Source organism: Argentina silus (assembly GCF_951799395.1).
Source record: "Argentina silus genome assembly, chromosome: 15".
In the NCBI taxonomy this organism is placed as follows: Eukaryota; Metazoa; Chordata; class Actinopteri; order Argentiniformes; family Argentinidae; genus Argentina; species Argentina silus.
This window is the reverse complement of record NC_139669.1, coordinates 15,558,035-15,576,642: the sequence shown is the minus strand read 5'-3', so window position 1 is coordinate 15,576,642 and position 18,608 is coordinate 15,558,035. Positions and strand designations below refer to the sequence as shown.

General features: G+C 41.3%; 3 protein-coding genes across 3 annotated transcripts; all 3 read right to left on the bottom strand.

Annotated features, from left to right (window-relative positions):
- Positions 1–24: 24 nt before the first annotated feature.
- On the bottom strand, positions 25–5,420 carry LOC310815943 (uncharacterized protein). The gene is made up of 10 exons (XM_083685904.1): positions 5,279–5,420; positions 4,567–4,612; positions 4,081–4,211; positions 3,741–3,876; positions 2,905–3,180; positions 2,443–2,742; positions 2,115–2,272; positions 1,796–1,918; positions 1,599–1,688; positions 25–1,500 (listed from the first exon to the last, which is right to left on the bottom strand). Exons 2-10 carry the CDS (start codon positions 4,607–4,609, stop codon positions 1,318–1,320), a joined length of 1,440 nt encoding a protein of 479 aa, XP_083542030.1. The 5' UTR covers positions 4,610–4,612; positions 5,279–5,420; the 3' UTR covers positions 25–1,317.
- An 882-nt stretch (positions 5,421–6,302) lies between these two features.
- On the bottom strand, positions 6,303–11,672 carry LOC310815965 (uncharacterized protein). Its single transcript, XM_083685934.1, has 10 exons — positions 11,531–11,672; positions 10,819–10,864; positions 10,333–10,463; positions 10,019–10,154; positions 9,183–9,458; positions 8,721–9,020; positions 8,393–8,550; positions 8,074–8,196; positions 7,877–7,966; positions 6,303–7,778 (listed from the first exon to the last, which is right to left on the bottom strand). The coding sequence occupies exons 2-10, from the start codon at positions 10,859–10,861 to the stop codon at positions 7,596–7,598; spliced, it is 1,440 nt and encodes a 479-aa protein (XP_083542060.1). The 5' UTR covers positions 10,862–10,864; positions 11,531–11,672; the 3' UTR covers positions 6,303–7,595.
- Positions 11,673–12,554: 882 nt separating this feature from the next.
- On the bottom strand, positions 12,555–17,911 carry LOC310816632 (uncharacterized protein). Its single transcript, XM_083686885.1, has 10 exons — positions 17,770–17,911; positions 17,061–17,106; positions 16,575–16,705; positions 16,271–16,406; positions 15,435–15,710; positions 14,973–15,272; positions 14,645–14,802; positions 14,326–14,448; positions 14,129–14,218; positions 12,555–14,030 (listed from the first exon to the last, which is right to left on the bottom strand). Exons 2-10 carry the CDS (start codon positions 17,101–17,103, stop codon positions 13,848–13,850), a joined length of 1,440 nt encoding a protein of 479 aa, XP_083543011.1. The 5' UTR covers positions 17,104–17,106; positions 17,770–17,911; the 3' UTR covers positions 12,555–13,847.
- Between the last annotated feature and the right edge of the window lie 697 nt (positions 17,912–18,608).

The window sequence follows — 18,608 nt, the reverse complement described above, 5'->3', positions numbered from 1 at the left end:
ATTAGAAAATCAACACGCTCATAGCCCAACGAAAGAGATGTTTATTATATAGAATAACCTTTGTGTTAACACTTTACATTAAGGGCGTTTTGTTGTTAACATGAATAAACCATTTAGTAATACGTATACAATGCATACAGCGTTCTAATATATGTTTATTGCAGTATTAATAAAGAAACTTATAAACTATTGCCAATACTATTTGTTCATATCAATGAAGGGGTGACAAATTAACAAATTATTTAAGCAATTTTGTGGACTCGAGTTTCAAATTAAATCCTAATAATGGGCTTATTAATTATCATCAGTTAATAGTACTCAATGAATAGTTCTACCATTAATTAGTGAATAATAGTTGCCATATCATTAATGAATATATAAATGTATACCTTTAAAAAATCTAAAAGGCATGCTGAGTTCTTCTTCACTTACAATTCAAAGTGGTGCAATACAGTACAACATCATTATGGCAACATGTGTAAATTAAAACATAGGCAACACTTTAACACTGTGCATAGAGATTTCCCACATCATACCAATCAGACTTGGTGTTTCAGAGCACCGTAGATAGAAACAGCAGAGCAAAACAGCAGAGCAAATCAGCAGAGCAAACACAGTGATGCAGCACCAGGGTAGAGGCAATAGAATTGAGGCACACAAGGTGACAGTCAGAGTCAGGGATTGGTGAAACCAATAAGACAAAATCCCATTGGGTGTAGAGAATAGAACAAAGTGGACAATATCAGCACACGTACACCCCAGATGGCAGATTGCATTTAGAAGAGACACTACATAACTGACTACACCCCAAAGCCCCAGAGGTGTGCAGTGTTGCTCAGAAGTCTCATCCTGTCAGATGTACTTCCTGTCTGAGAGGTTAGAAAAGAGAATGGTATGTGGCCCATGTGCTCTCTCTACTAGATGGTATCTCTAGTCTGGCCTGGACACCAACAAGGCGGTCCTTGGCCAACGGCAGGTGCTATTTGGACATTGATGGACTAGCCATGTGGGATACATGTTCCCTCCATAGTTTCGTTTTGTATAAACTGTAGGTCACCACCACTACTTGAACTAAAAACTTAACAAAGAACTCAAAGCTGGAGTTGGCCAACCCAACGCTACAGGTCTGAGAAGTTAGAGGACTCCGTTGCCATGTTAGCCATGTTAGCTTTAGGGCTGACGGTAGGCCAGTTCGGAACAATCATGGATTGTCATACATAAAACATTCAAACTAAAACATCATGACATGTTGTGAAGGCACCTGAGAATAACTGATATAAATTTGTGACCAGATGAAAGGAAAGTTAGTGGGCTACTTTAGGGGAAGTTAAGTTTGTCAGAGGTATAGACATCACAGCTGGGCGTGTCAGAGCTGAGAGGTAGGGTAGAAAGGTAGTCGAGTCCCTTCGGGAGCTCAAACTGGGTCCCAGAGTCAGAGGAGAGGCAGTCTGAATCCAGGCGGAAGGACGGAGCCGCGCCCTCTTCCCTTATCGCCGACGCCTAGACAGAGGTAGACAAGTAATGATACATTTACATGACACTTGACATCACAAAGACACTTTTAATTTGAGTAGGTTTGTGTGGGGGATTTTGTATACCTCAGGTTGTGGGGAAGTCACATGGGTAGTGGTCATGTTGGATGGATTTGACTGAATGAGACTGTATTTGTCCACAGTGCCTCTGTAAGTCTGAGGGAATAAAACAACACACATAAACAAGTTAAAGAGTATGAGTGTGTGTGGGAGAGGAGAAGAGAGGAGATATTCTTTCTTGAGAGCAAAATAAAATGACCTACCGGTGGACACTTAACACTGAGAGCATCAGGTTGACTGAAGTAACTTGGGCGTGAGGGCTGGCTGGGGTAACTTGGGCGTGAGGGCTGGCTGGGGTAACTTGGGCCTGGAGGTTGACTGGAATTCTACAATTCATACACAGATATTAACAAACAATCCAGATAGGATATTTAAAAGAAAAACAAACATGGGCTCAACTCACTCTGACCATATCAATTTCCTCTCTGATTCCTCTCTTGGCATTCTTATCTAGATATACTACATAATCCATGCACACATTGTTGCAGAAAAACACAAGGTTAAGTTTGTGGTTCTACGTACATCATGGTAACCCACAGTCTGCCCAGGTGTGTTAGCGGAGTTGTCAGGTTTGGAGGTGTTCTTCTTACAGCAACACTTCTTCATGCAACAGCAACAACCCACCAGAGCAATGATAATGATGACCAAAACAATATAAACCCATGCAGGAACAGGTGCCGCTGTTGAGGGACGAAAGGAGAAGAAGAGAGAAGGAGAGAAATTGATAGACGTCAAAGAATGTCAACACTATATCACATACAATGCAGAGAAAAGGTATGTGAACCCCTACAGTTTTCCCATTTTGTTACACTGGAGCCTGAAATTAAAATGCATTTTCAGGATCACTCACCCCTTACATTCAGAATCACCACCATGGCCGGGTTGTTGTTCTGGTCTCTGAACTCTAATAAGCCAGAATCATGGTGTTTAAGATCAGATATCTTGAGCCTAAATGTGTCTAAAAAACCCGGAATGTCTACCCACATAATCCTCTCCGAAAAAAACTCCCCATTGAAAAGCCCCCTCTTCATCACTTCTTTGGGCTTTATCTCCTCGTCAGGCGTGAAGGTCATGGTGCACAGGACAGGGTGCAGAGGGATAATGATGCTGAAGTCCTCGTGTGTGTCCATAGTAAAGAACTCTTGATGCTCTGAAAAAGAGACAGATAGAGACAGACAGATAGAGCATGAATAGGAAAAGTTGACAACAGGTGAAACATGACAAAATGAGTAAAAATGAGAAGTGACGGGTCAAAACAATGAGCAGTTTATGTTGCATATGGCGATTTTCCATCTGAAAACTCGCCCCTTACTTTCGACAGTGAGAAGAGTTCTTGATATGAACTTCCCTTTGCTGTTCCTGACGGTATAGTAGCCTTGGTCTGCCTGAGTTAGTTTCTTCAATTCCCAGTAGCCATCCCTCTTCCCCCCCCTCCCCTTGACCCCAGCCTCAGTGCCGTTCCACAGGACCACTTGCTGAAAGGGAGAATCAGGAGGAGAAAACGCCAACTCAAACTGATCTCCAGGCAAGACAAAGGAAAAACTTGTGCCATATGTTTGTGCTACTTTTTTGATGTTTTTATCACAATCTGAAAGAAGAAAAACAGAGAGAGAGAGAGAGAGAGAGAGAGAGAGAGAGTAAATTTCAAGTAGTAGATCTTCTTTGCTAATCTGAAACCAGACTTAATTTAGCTCACTTACACAAAAGTCATGCAGGGGCATGCAGGGCCTCGGTCAACCTTTCAATGAATACAGCTACATTTTGGCAACATTAAACGCACAATCTGGGATTTGTTTTGCAATGGTCATTTCAATTCATGACAAATACCCATGATTCTTAATAAATATGATTAATAATATAATTAATAAAATGAAAACTGTCGTTCTTTATTACAACCCAAAATATGATTATTTCACTTCATTGTTTCATTCGGAAATAATGGCTTTGTAAACAAACAGTGGATGGCTTTGAAATGTGTTTCAAATGAACATTTCCATAGACTGTTAGTCCTTTCATTCAGAGCTTTGTCTATGAATTTGAGAGTAGTTTCACCAGCTACATCTCTCATCTTTATACCAAAACAAGGGGCCAGCCAGCCATCTGGCTGAAGAATTAATTAAGGATTGCAACATAAGATAGCATAGTTACCTTTGACTTTGACGGCGAGGACAGGCATAGTACTGTTAGAAAATGGCATTGAGACAGAATATGTGCCCTCATCTTTTTCGGTCACATCAAGTAATTTTAAGGTACTACTGTTCATTTGGTACCGAGAGTCCATAATCTAGACACAAGAAAACACACACACACACACACACACACACACACACACACACACACACACACACACACACACACACACACACACACACACACACACACACACAAAACACTTTCAGATAACTTCAAAGTTAAAAGGTTTCACAGCAAAGGAGTCTTACTTAATGTGACGGTATGTGCACAAGGAAAATGCATCTTCAAAACTTACTATTCTCACTAATCTTCTGGGGCCGCCGAAATACGCTGGAGTGAAGTATAGCCGATCGGAGGAAGTAAGTATACGTACATTGAAGTCAAAATTGAAGTCGGAGCCATAACACATCTCTCTTGTTCTAAAAGCTGATAGTGACAAACAGACATGGGAATATGAGACAAAAAAGAGGGTGACGATAGGAGTACCTCCTGGAATGATAGGATAATCCAAGTCTACAACATTACTGTCATCTTTCCATTTATTCTATAACTTTCGAATGTGTGACAGATGTCAATTTGTTGCAAACAGTAAACTCCCACTCCGAGTTGTTCCACGCAAGTCTCAGACCTCTTAATTGCCAACACACGTAACCGGCTTACGTGTGTTACAAATACCTGATGTAAACTAGCTACACCACCGAAAAGCTACTATAGCAATTCGAAGGCCCGGTTGGGGGTATTTGTACTTGGAGCAGAAGGAGGGCATCAGTCATCTACTCACCTTGACAGACACAGAACACACTTAGCAGGATCCAAGGGAGCATGATCTACATGGGACACATGATGAGTGTGAGTGTATTCCTACTTTATATAATAAAATGTAGCCCACAACATTAAGATATCTACAGCAGCCGCTGCATACATACAATATGACAATATCCGACAGCTACCAGAGACAAAAAGGCAAAAATCGGTGCGTCCACTCCCCTAGAACACCCCTGGTAGTAACATGTTTGTATAAAAACCAAGTGTCGCCCCTCGGAGGCGATTTTCAGGACTACCGCTTACAACCGTTATAAAGTGTGCTACATAATTCACCTTTAATTGAAGAATATAATTTATGTCTCATGAGCTTAGTTTAACTGGTTTACTCTATCAGAACCCAAAATATAAGCTTGTCTTCTAATATACCACTCTGGAACGCACCAGTAATATGTTAAAATGTGTCGCTTACTCCATACATTTTGGTGTAAATATTAGGTAGTATGTTTCGTATGCAGTATACTTTTAGTAATCAGTAGGCAGTATGGGCATTCAGACATGGCCATGGTTTGAACAAATCCTGCTCTATTGGCTTCATATTACTGTCATTGGAGAGACAAAGGAAAGCTTTGCAGAAGTGCTGCTGATTAAAATGTTGATAATCAGCTCGCATATGCGGAAAAAAACAGTTCGTTATCGTAGGCGACTTCCATACTCCCATCAATACTCACATTCGATGTAGTGGTCTGTTATGTAAATCTCTTCTCAATATCACGTCATCTGCTGATCTCAAAGACTGCTTTAGTGATCACCAGGCTACATTCAGTTTTCGGAACACTTTACACTTACTGTAATGCAATCGTGAAACCTAACGGAACACCGCCCACTAGTTTCCGGGGAGGGGGGGGGCAAGGGTATGTGGAATGATTCCGTGGCCATCATGTTGAGGATCTATCTTAGGTTTTTAGAATAGATTGAGCTCAGCTAACTATAATGTATATGTGTGTGCCGACCTGCATAACTCTGTAACAGGGGAGGCTTGTGGAGGGAGACATTGGAGGACGAGCTCCTTGTAAATGCATGGAATGGACTGAGGAATGAGATACCTCCACCAGCCTCCCCTGCTCTGGAACTGGTCTTGTAGCCATAGAAGAAAGTCTAGGAGCCGAGGTTACTCTGGGAACAAACCAAATGGCAATTAGGTAGAAAATCAAATGTAAACTTCAGTATTCTGTCATACATTCATTTTAATTTTCAAAAAGATAAACGTGCCTAGATCGGGCTGCCTAGATGTAGGTGCCATTCACCAAATTATAGCTGGTATCCGAACTCACCTTCCCAAAAATATGAAGAAGCACCCAGTAAAAGGCCTACCCACCAGAGAAACATGACCTTGATGGGACACAAACATGAATGCTCATGAATCACATGAAAGAAATCACTTTCTTTCTAGTTTACAGCAGCACGACTCCTCCGAGCTGCTGTGTTGTCTAACTAAATCAGGCTATGTTTATGTTTACGTGTACGTTGACTTCGACTTTTTCCACGAACCTTTGTAGCATTGAGCAGGGAAAATATGTTACTAGTCTACAATAATCATGGTGACAGCTAATGGTAACTAAGTTCACATGTGACAGCCGTTCTTGTGCAAGCTGTTCTTGTCCAGTTTGGTGGAGTTCCCACCGATGCAAGTTCAAGGATTTCAAGTCACTGAATTGTTTTTCGAGAAAGATTAGAAAATCAACACGCTCATAGCCCAACGAAAGAGATGTTTATTATATAGAATAACCTTTGTGTTAACACTTTACATTAAGGGCGTTTTGTTGTTAACATGAATAAACCATTTAGTAATACGTATACAATGCATACAGCGTTCTAATATATGTTTATTGCAGTATTAATAAAGAAACTTATAAACTATTGCCAATACTATTTGTTCATATCAATGAAGGGGTGACAAATTAACAAATTATTTAAGCAATTTTGTGGACTCGAGTTTCAAATTAAATCCTAATAATGGGCTTATTAATTATCATCAGTTAATAGTACTCAATGAATAGTTCTACCATTAATTAGTGAATAATAGTTGCCATATCATTAATGAATATATAAATGTATACCTTTAAAAAATCTAAAAGGCATGCTGAGTTCTTCTTCACTTACAATTCAAAGTGGTGCAATACAGTACAACATCATTATGGCAACATGTGTAAATTAAAACATAGGCAACACTTTAACACTGTGCATAGAGATTTCCCACATCATACCAATCAGACTTGGTGTTTCAGAGCACCGTAGATAGAAACAGCAGAGCAAAACAGCAGAGCAAATCAGCAGAGCAAACACAGTGATGCAGCACCAGGGTAGAGGCAATAGAATTGAGGCACACAAGGTGACAGTCAGAGTCAGGGATTGGTGAAACCAATAAGACAAAATCCCATTGGGTGTAGAGAATAGAACAAAGTGGACAATATCAGCACACGTACACCCCAGATGGCAGATTGCATTTAGAAGAGACACTACATAACTGACTACACCCCAAAGCCCCAGAGGTGTGCAGTGTTGCTCAGAAGTCTCATCCTGTCAGATGTACTTCCTGTCTGAGAGGTTAGAAAAGAGAATGGTATGTGGCCCATGTGCTCTCTCTACTAGATGGTATCTCTAGTCTGGCCTGGACACCAACAAGGCGGTCCTTGGCCAACGGCAGGTGCTATTTGGACATTGATGGACTAGCCATGTGGGATACATGTTCCCTCCATAGTTTCGTTTTGTATAAACTGTAGGTCACCACCACTACTTGAACTAAAAACTTAACAAAGAACTCAAAGCTGGAGTTGGCCAACCCAACGCTACAGGTCTGAGAAGTTAGAGGACTCCGTTGCCATGTTAGCCATGTTAGCTTTAGGGCTGACGGTAGGCCAGTTCGGAACAATCATGGATTGTCATACATAAAACATTCAAACTAAAACATCATGACATGTTGTGAAGGCACCTGAGAATAACTGATATAAATTTGTGACCAGATGAAAGGAAAGTTAGTGGGCTACTTTAGGGGAAGTTAAGTTTGTCAGAGGTATAGACATCACAGCTGGGCGTGTCAGAGCTGAGAGGTAGGGTAGAAAGGTAGTCGAGTCCCTTCGGGAGCTCAAACTGGGTCCCAGAGTCAGAGGAGAGGCAGTCTGAACCCAGGCGGAAGGACGGAGCCGCGCCCTCTTCCCTTATCGCCGACGCCTAGACAGAGGTAGACAAGTAATGATACATTTACATGACACTTGACATCACAAAGACACTTTTAATTTGAGTAGGTTTGTGTGGGGGATTTTGTATACCTCAGGTTGTGGGGAAGTCACATGGGTAGTGGTCATGTTGGATGGATTTGACTGAATGAGACTGTATTTGTCCACAGTGCCTCTGTAAGTCTGAGGGAATAAAACAACACACATAAACAAGTTAAAGAGTATGAGTGTGTGTGGGAGAGGAGAAGAGAGGAGATATTCTTTCTTGAGAGCAAAATAAAATGACCTACCGGTGGACACTTAACACTGAGAGCATCAGGTTGACTGAAGTAACTTGGGCGTGAGGGCTGGCTGGGGTAACTTGGGCGTGAGGGCTGGCTGGGGTAACTTGGGCCTGGAGGTTGACTGGAATTCTACAATTCATACACAGATATTAACAAACAATCCAGATAGGATATTTAAAAGAAAAACAAACATGGGCTCAACTCACTCTGACCATATCAATTTCCTCTCTGATTCCTCTCTTGGCATTCTTATCTAGATATACTACATAATCCATGCACACATTGTTGCAGAAAAACACAAGGTTAAGTTTGTGGTTCTACGTACATCATGGTAACCCACAGTCTGCCCAGGTGTGTTAGCGGAGTTGTCAGGTTTGGAGGTGTTCTTCTTACAGCAACACTTCTTCATGCAACAGCAACAACCCACCAGAGCAATGATAATGATGACCAAAACAATATAAACCCATGCAGGAACAGGTGCCGCTGTTGAGGGACGAAAGGAGAAGAAGAGAGAAGGAGAGAAATTGATAGACGTCAAAGAATGTCAACACTATATCACATACAATGCAGAGAAAAGGTATGTGAACCCCTACAGTTTTCCCATTTTGTTACACTGGAGCCTGAAATTAAAATGCATTTTCAGGATCACTCACCCCTTACATTCAGAATCACCACCATGGCCGGGTTGTTGTTCTGGTCTCTGAACTCTAATAAGCCAGAATCATGGTGTTTAAGATCAGATATCTTGAGCCTAAATGTGTCTAAAAAACCCGGAATGTCTACCCACATAATCCTCTCCGAAAAAAACTCCCCATTGAAAAGCCCCCTCTTCATCACTTCTTTGGGCTTTATCTCCTCTTCAGGCGTGAAGGTCATGGTGCACAGGACAGGGTGCAGAGGGATAATGATGCTGAAGTCCTCGTGTGTGTCCATAGTAAAGAACTCTTGATGCTCTGAAAAAGAGACAGATAGAGACAGACAGATAGAGCATGAATAGGAAAAGTTGACAACAGGTGAAACATGACAAAATGAGTAAAAATGAGAAGTGACGGGTCAAAACAATGAGCAGTTTATGTTGCATATGGCGATTTTCCATCTGAAAACTCGCCCCTTACTTTCGACAGTGAGAAGAGTTCTTGATATGAACTTCCCTTTGCTGTTCCTGACGGTATAGTAGCCTTGGTCTGCCTGAGTTAGTTTCTTCAATTCCCAGTAGCCATCCCTCTTCCCCCCCCTCCCCTTGACCCCAGCCTCAGTGCCGTTCCACAGGACCACTTGCTGAAAGGGAGAATCAGGAGGAGAAAACGCCAACTCAAACTGATCTCCAGGCAAGACAAAGGAAAAACTTGTGCCATATGTTTGTGCTACTTTTTTGATGTTTTTATCACAATCTGAAAGAAGAAAAACAGAGAGAGAGAGAGAGAGAGAGAGAGAGAGAGAGTAAATTTCAAGTAGTAGATCTTCTTTGCTAATCTGAAACCAGACTTAATTTAGCTCACTTACACAAAAGTCATGCAGGGGCATGCAGGGCCTCGGTCAACCTTTCAATGAATACAGCTACATTTTGGCAACATTAAACGCACAATCTGGGATTTGTTTTGCAATGGTCATTTCAATTCATGACAAATACCCATGATTCTTAATAAATATGATTAATAATATAATTAATAAAATGAAAACTGTCGTTCTTTATTACAACCCAAAATATGATTATTTCACTTCATTGTTTCATTCGGAAATAATGGCTTTGTAAACAAACAGTGGATGGCTTTGAAATGTGTTTCAAATGAACATTTCCATAGACTGTTAGTCCTTTCATTCAGAGCTTTGTCTATGAATTTGAGAGTAGTTTCACCAGCTACATCTCTCATCTTTATACCAAAACAAGGGGCCAGCCAGCCATCTGGCTGAAGAATTAATTAAGGATTGCAACATAAGATAGCATAGTTACCTTTGACTTTGACGGCGAGGACAGGCATAGTACTGTTAGAAAATGGCATTGAGACAGAATATGTGCCCTCATCTTTTTCGGTCACATCAAGTAATTTTAAGGTACTACTGTTCATTTGGTACCGAGGGTCCATAATCTAGACACAAGAAAACACACACACACACACACACACACACACACACACACACACACACACACACACACACACACACAAAACACTTTCAGATAACTTCAAAGTTAAAAGGTTTCACAGCAAAGGAGTCTTACTTAATGTGACGGTATGTGCACAAGGAAAATGCATCTTCAAAACTTACTATTCTCACTAATCTTCTGGGGCCGCCGAAATACGCTGGAGTGAAGTATAGCCGATCGGAGGAAGTAAGTATACGTACATTGAAGTCAAAATTGAAGTCGGAGCCATAACACATCTCTCTTGTTCTAAAAGCTGATAGTGACAAACAGACATGGGAATATGAGACAAAAAAGAGGGTGACGATAGGAGTACCTCCTGGAATGATAGGATAATCCAAGTCTACAACATTACTGTCATCTTTCCATTTATTCTATAACTTTCGAATGTGTGACAGATGTCAATTTGTTGCAAACAGTAAACTCCCACTCCGAGTTGTTCCACGCAAGTCTCAGACCTCTTAATTGCCAACACACGTAACCGGCTTACGTGTGTTACAAATACCTGATGTAAACTAGCTACACCACCGAAAAGCTACTATAGCAATTCGAAGGCCCGGTTGGGGGTATTTGTACTTGGAGCAGAAGGAGGGCATCAGTCATCTACTCACCTTGACAGACACAGAACACACTTAGCAGGATCCAAGGGAGCATGATCTACATGGGACACATGATGAGTGTGAGTGTATTCCTACTTTATATAATAAAATGTAGCCCACAACATTAAGATATCTACAGCAGCCGCTGCATACATACAATATGACAATATCCGACAGCTACCAGAGACAAAAAGGCAAAAATCGGTGCGTCCACTCCCCTAGAACACCCCTGGTAGTAACATGTTTGTATAAAAACCAAGTGTCGCCCCTCGGAGGCGATTTTCAGGACTACCGCTTACAACCGTTATAAAGTGTGCTACATAATTCACCTTTAATTGAAGAATATAATTTATGTCTCATGAGCTTAGTTTAACTGGTTTACTCTATCAGAACCCAAAATATAAGCTTGTCTTCTAATATACCACTCTGGAACGCACCAGTAATATGTTAAAATGTGTCGCTTACTCCATACATTTTGGTGTAAATATTAGGTAGTATGTTTCGTATGCAGTATACTTTTAGTAATCAGTAGGCAGTATGGGCATTCAGACATGGCCATGGTTTGAACAAATCCTGCTCTATTGGCTTCATATTACTGTCATTGGAGAGACAAAGGAAAGCTTTGCAGAAGTGCTGCTGATTAAAATGTTGATAATCAGCTCGCATATGCGGAAAAAAACAGTTCGTTATCGTAGGCGACTTCCATACTCCCATCAATACTCACATTCGATGTAGTGGTCTGTTATGTAAATCTCTTCTCAATATCACGTCATCTGCTGATCTCAAAGACTGCTTTAGTGATCACCAGGCTACATTCAGTTTTCGGAACACTTTACACTTACTGTAATGCAATCGTGAAACCTAACGGAACACCGCCCACTAGTTTCCGGGGAGGGGGGGGGCAAGGGTATGTGGAATGATTCCGTGGCCATCATGTTGAGGATCTATCTTAGGTTTTTAGAATAGATTGAGCTCAGCTAACTATAATGTATATGTGTGTGCCGACCTGCATAACTCTGTAACAGGGGAGGCTTGTGGAGGGAGACATTGGAGGACGAGCTCCTTGTAAATGCATGGAATGGACTGAGGAATGAGATACCTCCACCAGCCTCCCCTGCTCTGGAACTGGTCTTGTAGCCATAGAAGAAAGTCTAGGAGCCGAGGTTACTCTGGGAACAAACCAAATGGCAATTAGGTAGAAAATCAAATGTAAACTTCAGTATTCTGTCATACATTCATTTTAATTTTCAAAAAGATAAACGTGCCTAGATCGGGCTGCCTAGATGTAGGTGCCATTCACCAAATTATAGCTGGTATCCGAACTCACCTTCCCAAAAATATGAAGAAGCACCCAGTAAAAGGCCTACCCACCAGAGAAACATGACCTTGATGGGACACAAACATGAATGCTCATGAATCACATGAAAGAAATCACTTTCTTTCTAGTTTACAGCAGCACGACTCCTCCGAGCTGCTGTGTTGTCTAACTAAATCAGGCTATGTTTATGTTTACGTGTACGTTGACTTCGACTTTTTCCACGAACCTTTGTAGCATTGAGCAGGGAAAATATGTTACTAGTCTACAATAATCATGGTGACAGCTAATGGTAACTAAGTTCACATGTGACAGCCGTTCTTGTGCAAGCTGTTCTTGTCCAGTTTGGTGGAGTTCCCACCGATGCAAGTTCAAGGATTTCAAGTCACTGAATTGTTTTTCGAGAAAGATTAGAAAATCAACACGCTCATAGCCCAACGAAAGAGATGTTTATTATATAGAATAACCTTTGTGTTAACACTTTACATTAAGGGCGTTTTGTTGTTAACATGAATAAACCATTTAGTAATACGTATACAATGCATACAGCGTTCTAATATATGTTTATTGCAGTATTAATAAAGAAACTTATAAACTATTGCCAATACTATTTGTTCATATCAATGAAGGGGTGACAAATTAACAAATTATTTAAGCAATTTTGTGGACTCGAGTTTCAAATTAAATCCTAATAATGGGCTTATTAATTATCATCAGTTAATAGTACTCAATGAATAGTTCTACCATTAATTAGTGAATAATAGTTGCCATATCATTAATGAATATATAAATGTATACCTTTAAAAAATCTAAAAGGCATGCTGAGTTCTTCTTCACTTACAATTCAAAGTGGTGCAATACAGTACAACATCATTATGGCAACATGTGTAAATTAAAACATAGGCAACACTTTAACACTGTGCATAGAGATTTCCCACATCATACCAATCAGACTTGGTGTTTCAGAGCACCGTAGATAGAAACAGCAGAGCAAAACAGCAGAGCAAATCAGCAGAGCAAACACAGTGATGCAGCACCAGGGTAGAGGCAATAGAATTGAGGCACACAAGGTGACAGTCAGAGTCAGGGATTGGTGAAACCAATAAGACAAAATCCCATTGGGTGTAGAGAATAGAACAAAGTGGACAATATCAGCACACGTACACCCCAGATGGCAGATTGCATTTAGAAGAGACACTACATAACTGACTACACCCCAAAGCCCCAGAGGTGTGCAGTGTTGCTCAGAAGTCTCATCCTGTCAGATGTACTTCCTGTCTGAGAGGTTAGAAAAGAGAATGGTATGTGGCCCATGTGCTCTCTCTACTAGATGGTATCTCTAGTCTGGCCTGGACACCAACAAGGCGGTCCTTGGCCAACGGCAGGTGCTATTTGGACATTGATGGACTAGCCATGTGGGATACATGTTCCCTCCATAGTTTCGTTTTGTATAAACTGTAGGTCACCACCACTACTTGAACTAAAAACTTAACAAAGAACTCAAAGCTGGAGTTGGCCAACCCAACGCTACAGGTCTGAGAAGTTAGAGGACTCCGTTGCCATGTTAGCCATGTTAGCTTTAGGGCTGACGGTAGGCCAGTTCGGAACAATCATGGATTGTCATACATAAAACATTCAAACTAAAACATCATGACATGTTGTGAAGGCACCTGAGAATAACTGATATAAATTTGTGACCAGATGAAAGGAAAGTTAGTGGGCTACTTTAGGGGAAGTTAAGTTTGTCAGAGGTATAGACATCACAGCTGGGCGTGTCAGAGCTGAGAGGTAGGGTAGAAAGGTAGTCGAGTCCCTTCGGGAGCTCAAACTGGGTCCCAGAGTCAGAGGAGAGGCAGTCTGAATCCAGGCGGAAGGACAGAGCCGCGCCCTCTTCCCTTATCGCCGACGCCTAGACAGAGGTAGACAAGTAATGATACATTTACATGACACTTGACATCACAAAGACACTTTTAATTTGAGTAGGTTTGTGTGGGGGATTTTGTATACCTCAGGTTGTGGGGAAGTCACATGGGTAGTGGTCATGTTGGATGGATTTGACTGAATGAGACTGTATTTGTCCACAGTGCCTCTGTAAGTCTGAGGGAATAAAACAACACACATAAACAAGTTAAAGAGTATGAGTGTGTGTGGGAGAGGAGAAGAGAGGAGATATTCTTTCTTGAGAGCAAAATAAAATGACCTACCGGTGGACACTTAACACTGAGAGCATCAGGTTGACTGAAGTAACTTGGGCGTGAGGGCTGGCTGGGGTAACTTGGGCGTGAGGGCTGGCTGGGGTAACTTGGGCCTGGAGGTTGACTGGAATTCTACAATTCATACACAGATATTAACAAACAATCCAGATAGGATATTTAAAAGAAAAACAAACATGGGCTCAACTCACTCTGACCATATCAATTTCCTCTCTGATTCCTCTCTTGGCATTCTTATCTAGATATACTACATAATCCATGCACACATTGTTGCAGAAAAACACAAGGTTAAGTTTGTGGTTCTACGTACATCATGGTAACCCACAGTCTGCCCAGGTGTGTTAGCGGAGTTGTCAGGTTTGGAGGTGTTCTTCTTACAGCAACACTTCTTCATGCAACAGCAACAACCCACCAGAGCAATGATAATGATGACCAAAACAATATAAACCCATGCAGGAACAGGTGCCGCTGTTGAGGGACGAAAGGAGAAGAAGAGAGAAGGAGAGAAATTGATAGACGTCAAAGAATGTCAACACTATATCACATACAATGCAGAGAAAAGGTATGTGAACCCCTACAGTTTTCCCATTTTGTTACACTGGAGCCTGAAATTAAAATGCATTTTCAGGATCACTCACCCCTTACATTCAGAATCACCACCATGGCCGGGTTGTTGTTCTGGTCTCTGAACTCTAATAAGCCAGAATCATGGTGTTTAAGATCAGATATCTTGAGCCTAAATGTGTCTAAAAAACCCGGAATGTCTACCCACATAATCCTCTCCGAAAAAAACTCCCCATTGAAAAGCCCCCTCTTCATCACTTCTTTGGGCTTTATCTCCTCTTCAGGCGTGAAGGTCATGGTGCACAGGACAGGGTGCAGAGGGATAATGATGCTGAAGTCCTCGTGTGTGTCCATAGTAAAGAACTCTTGATGCTCTGAAAAAGAGACAGATAGAGACAGACAGATAGAGCATGAATAGGAAAAGTTGACAACAGGTGAAACATGACAAAATGAGTAAAAATGAGAAGTGACGGGTCAAAACAATGAGCAGTTTATGTTGCATATGGCGATTTTCCATCTGAAAACTCGCCCCTTACTTTCGACAGTGAGAAGAGTTCTTGATATGAACTTCCCTTTGCTGTTCCTGACGGTATAGTAGCCTTGGTCTGCCTGAGTTAGTTTCTTCAATTCCCAGTAGCCATCCCTCTTCCCCCCCCTCCCCTTGACCCCAGCCTCAGTGCCGTTCCACAGGACCACTTGCTGAAAGGGAGAATCAGGAGGAGAAAACGCCAACTCAAACTGATCTCCAGGCAAGACAAAGGAAAAACTTGTGCCATATGTTTGTGCTACTTTTTTGATGTTTTTATCACAATCTGAAAGAAGAAAAACAGAGAGAGAGAGAGAGAGAGAGAGAGAGAGAGAGTAAATTTCAAGTAGTAGATCTTCTTTGCTAATCTGAAACCAGACTTAATTTAGCTCACTTACACAAAAGTCATGCAGGGGCATGCAGGGCCTCGGTCAACCTTTCAATGAATACAGCTACATTTTGGCAACATTAAACGCACAATCTGGGATTTGTTTTGCAATGGTCATTTCAATTCATGACAAATACCCATGATTCTTAATAAATATGATTAATAATATAATTAATAAAATGAAAACTGTCGTTCTTTATTACAACCCAAAATATGATTATTTCACTTCATTGTTTCATTCGGAAATAATGGCTTTGTAAACAAACAGTGGATGGCTTTGAAATGTGTTTCAAATGAACATTTCCATAGACTGTTAGTCCTTTCATTCAGAGCTTTGTCTATGAATTTGAGAGTAGTTTCACCAGCTACATCTCTCATCTTTATACCAAAACAAGGGGCCAGCCAGCCATCTGGCTGAAGAATTAATTAAGGATTGCAACATAAGATAGCATAGTTACCTTTGACTTTGACGGCGAGGACAGGCATAGTACTGTTAGAAAATGGCATTGAGACAGAATATGTGCCCTCATCTTTTTCGGTCACATCAAGTAATTTTAAGGTACTACTGTTCATTTGGTACCGAGGGTCCATAATCTAGACACAAGAAAACACACACACACACACACACACACACACACACACACACACACACACACACACAAAACACTTTCAGATAACTTCAAAGTTAAAAGGTTTCACAGCAAAGGAGTCTTACTTAATGTGACGGTATGTGCACAAGGAAAATGCATCTTCAAAACTTACTATTCTCACTAATCTTCTGGGGCCGCCGAAATACGCTGGAGTGAAGTATAGCCGATCGGAGGAAGTAAGTATACGTACATTGAAGTCAAAATTGAAGTCGGAGCCATAACACATCTCTCTTGTTCTAAAAGCTGATAGTGACAAACAGACATGGGAATATGAGACAAAAAAGAGGGTGACGATAGGAGTACCTCCTGGAATGATAGGATAATCCAAGTCTACAACATTACTGTCATCTTTCCATTTATTCTATAACTTTCGAATGTGTGACAGATGTCAATTTGTTGCAAACAGTAAACTCCCACTCCGAGTTGTTCCACGCAAGTCTCAGACCTCTTAATTGCCAACACACGTAACCGGCTTACGTGTGTTACAAATACCTGATGTAAACTAGCTACACCACCGAAAAGCTACTATAGCAATTCGAAGGCCCGGTTGGGGGTATTTGTACTTGGAGCAGAAGGAGGGCATCAGTCATCTACTCACCTTGACAGACACAGAACACACTTAGCAGGATCCAAGGGAGCATGATCTACATGGGACACATGATGAGTGTGAGTGTATTCCTACTTTATATAATAAAATGTAGCCCACAACATTAAGATATCTACAGCAGCCGCTGCATACATACAATATGACAATATCCGACAGCTACCAGAGACAAAAAGGCAAAAATCGGTGCGTCCACTCCCCTAGAACACCCCTGGTAGTAACATGTTTGTATAAAAACCAAGTGTCGCCCCTCGGAGGCGATTTTCAGGACTACCGCTTACCGTTATAAAGTGTGCTACATAATTCACCTTTAATTGAAGAATATAACTTATGTCTCATGAGCTTAGTTTAACTGGTTTACTCTATCAGAACCCAAAATATAAGCTTGTCTTCTAATATACCACTCTGGAACGCACCAGTAGTATGTTAAAATGTGTCGCTTACTCCATACATTTTGGTGTAAATATTAGGTAGTATGTTTCGTATGCAGTATACTTTTAGTAATCAGTAGGCAGTATGGGCATTCAGACATGGCCATGGTTTGAACAAATCCTGCTCTATTGGCTTCATATTACTGTCATTGGAGAGACAAAGGAAAGCTTTGCAGAAGTGCTGCTGATTAAAATGTTGATAATCAGCTCGCATATGCGGAAAAAAACAGTTCGTTATCGTAGGCGACTTCCATACTCCCATCAATACTCACATTCGATGTAGTGGTCTGTTATGTAAATCTCTTCTCAATATCACGTCATCTGCTGATCTCAAAGACTGCTTTAGTGATCACCAGGCTACATTCAGTTTTCGGAACACTTTACACTTACTGTAATGCAATCGTGAAACCTAACGGAACACCGCCCACTAGTTTCCGGGGAGGGGGGGGGCAAGGGTATGTGGAATGATTCCGTGGCCATCATGTTGAGGATCTATCTTAGGTTTTTAGAATAGATTGAGCTCAGCTAACTATAATGTATATGTGTGTGCCGACCTGCATAACTCTGTAACAGGGGAGGCTTGTGGAGGGAGACATTGGAGGACGAGCTCCTTGTAAATGCATGGAATGGACTGAGGAATGAGATACCTCCACCAGCCTCCCCTGCTCTGGAACTGGTCTTGTAGCCATAGAAGAAAGTCTAGGAGCCGAGGTTACTCTGGGAACAAACCAAATGGCAATTAGGTAGAAAATCAAATGTAAACTTCAGTATTCTGTCATACATTCATTTTAATTTTCAAAAAGATAAACGTGCCTAGATCGGGCTGCCTAGATGTAGGTGCCATTCACCAAATTATAGCTGGTATCCGAACTCACCTTCCCAAAAATATGAAGAAGCACCCAGTAAAAGGCCTACCCACCAGAGAAACATGACCTTGATGGGACACAAACATGAATGCTCATGAATCACATGAAAGAAATCACTTTCTTTCTAGTTTACAGCAGCACGACTCCTCCGAGCTGCTGTGTTGTCTAACTAAATCAGGCTATGTTTATGTTTACGTGTACGTTGACTTCGACTTTTTCCACGAACCTTTGTAGCATTGAGCAGG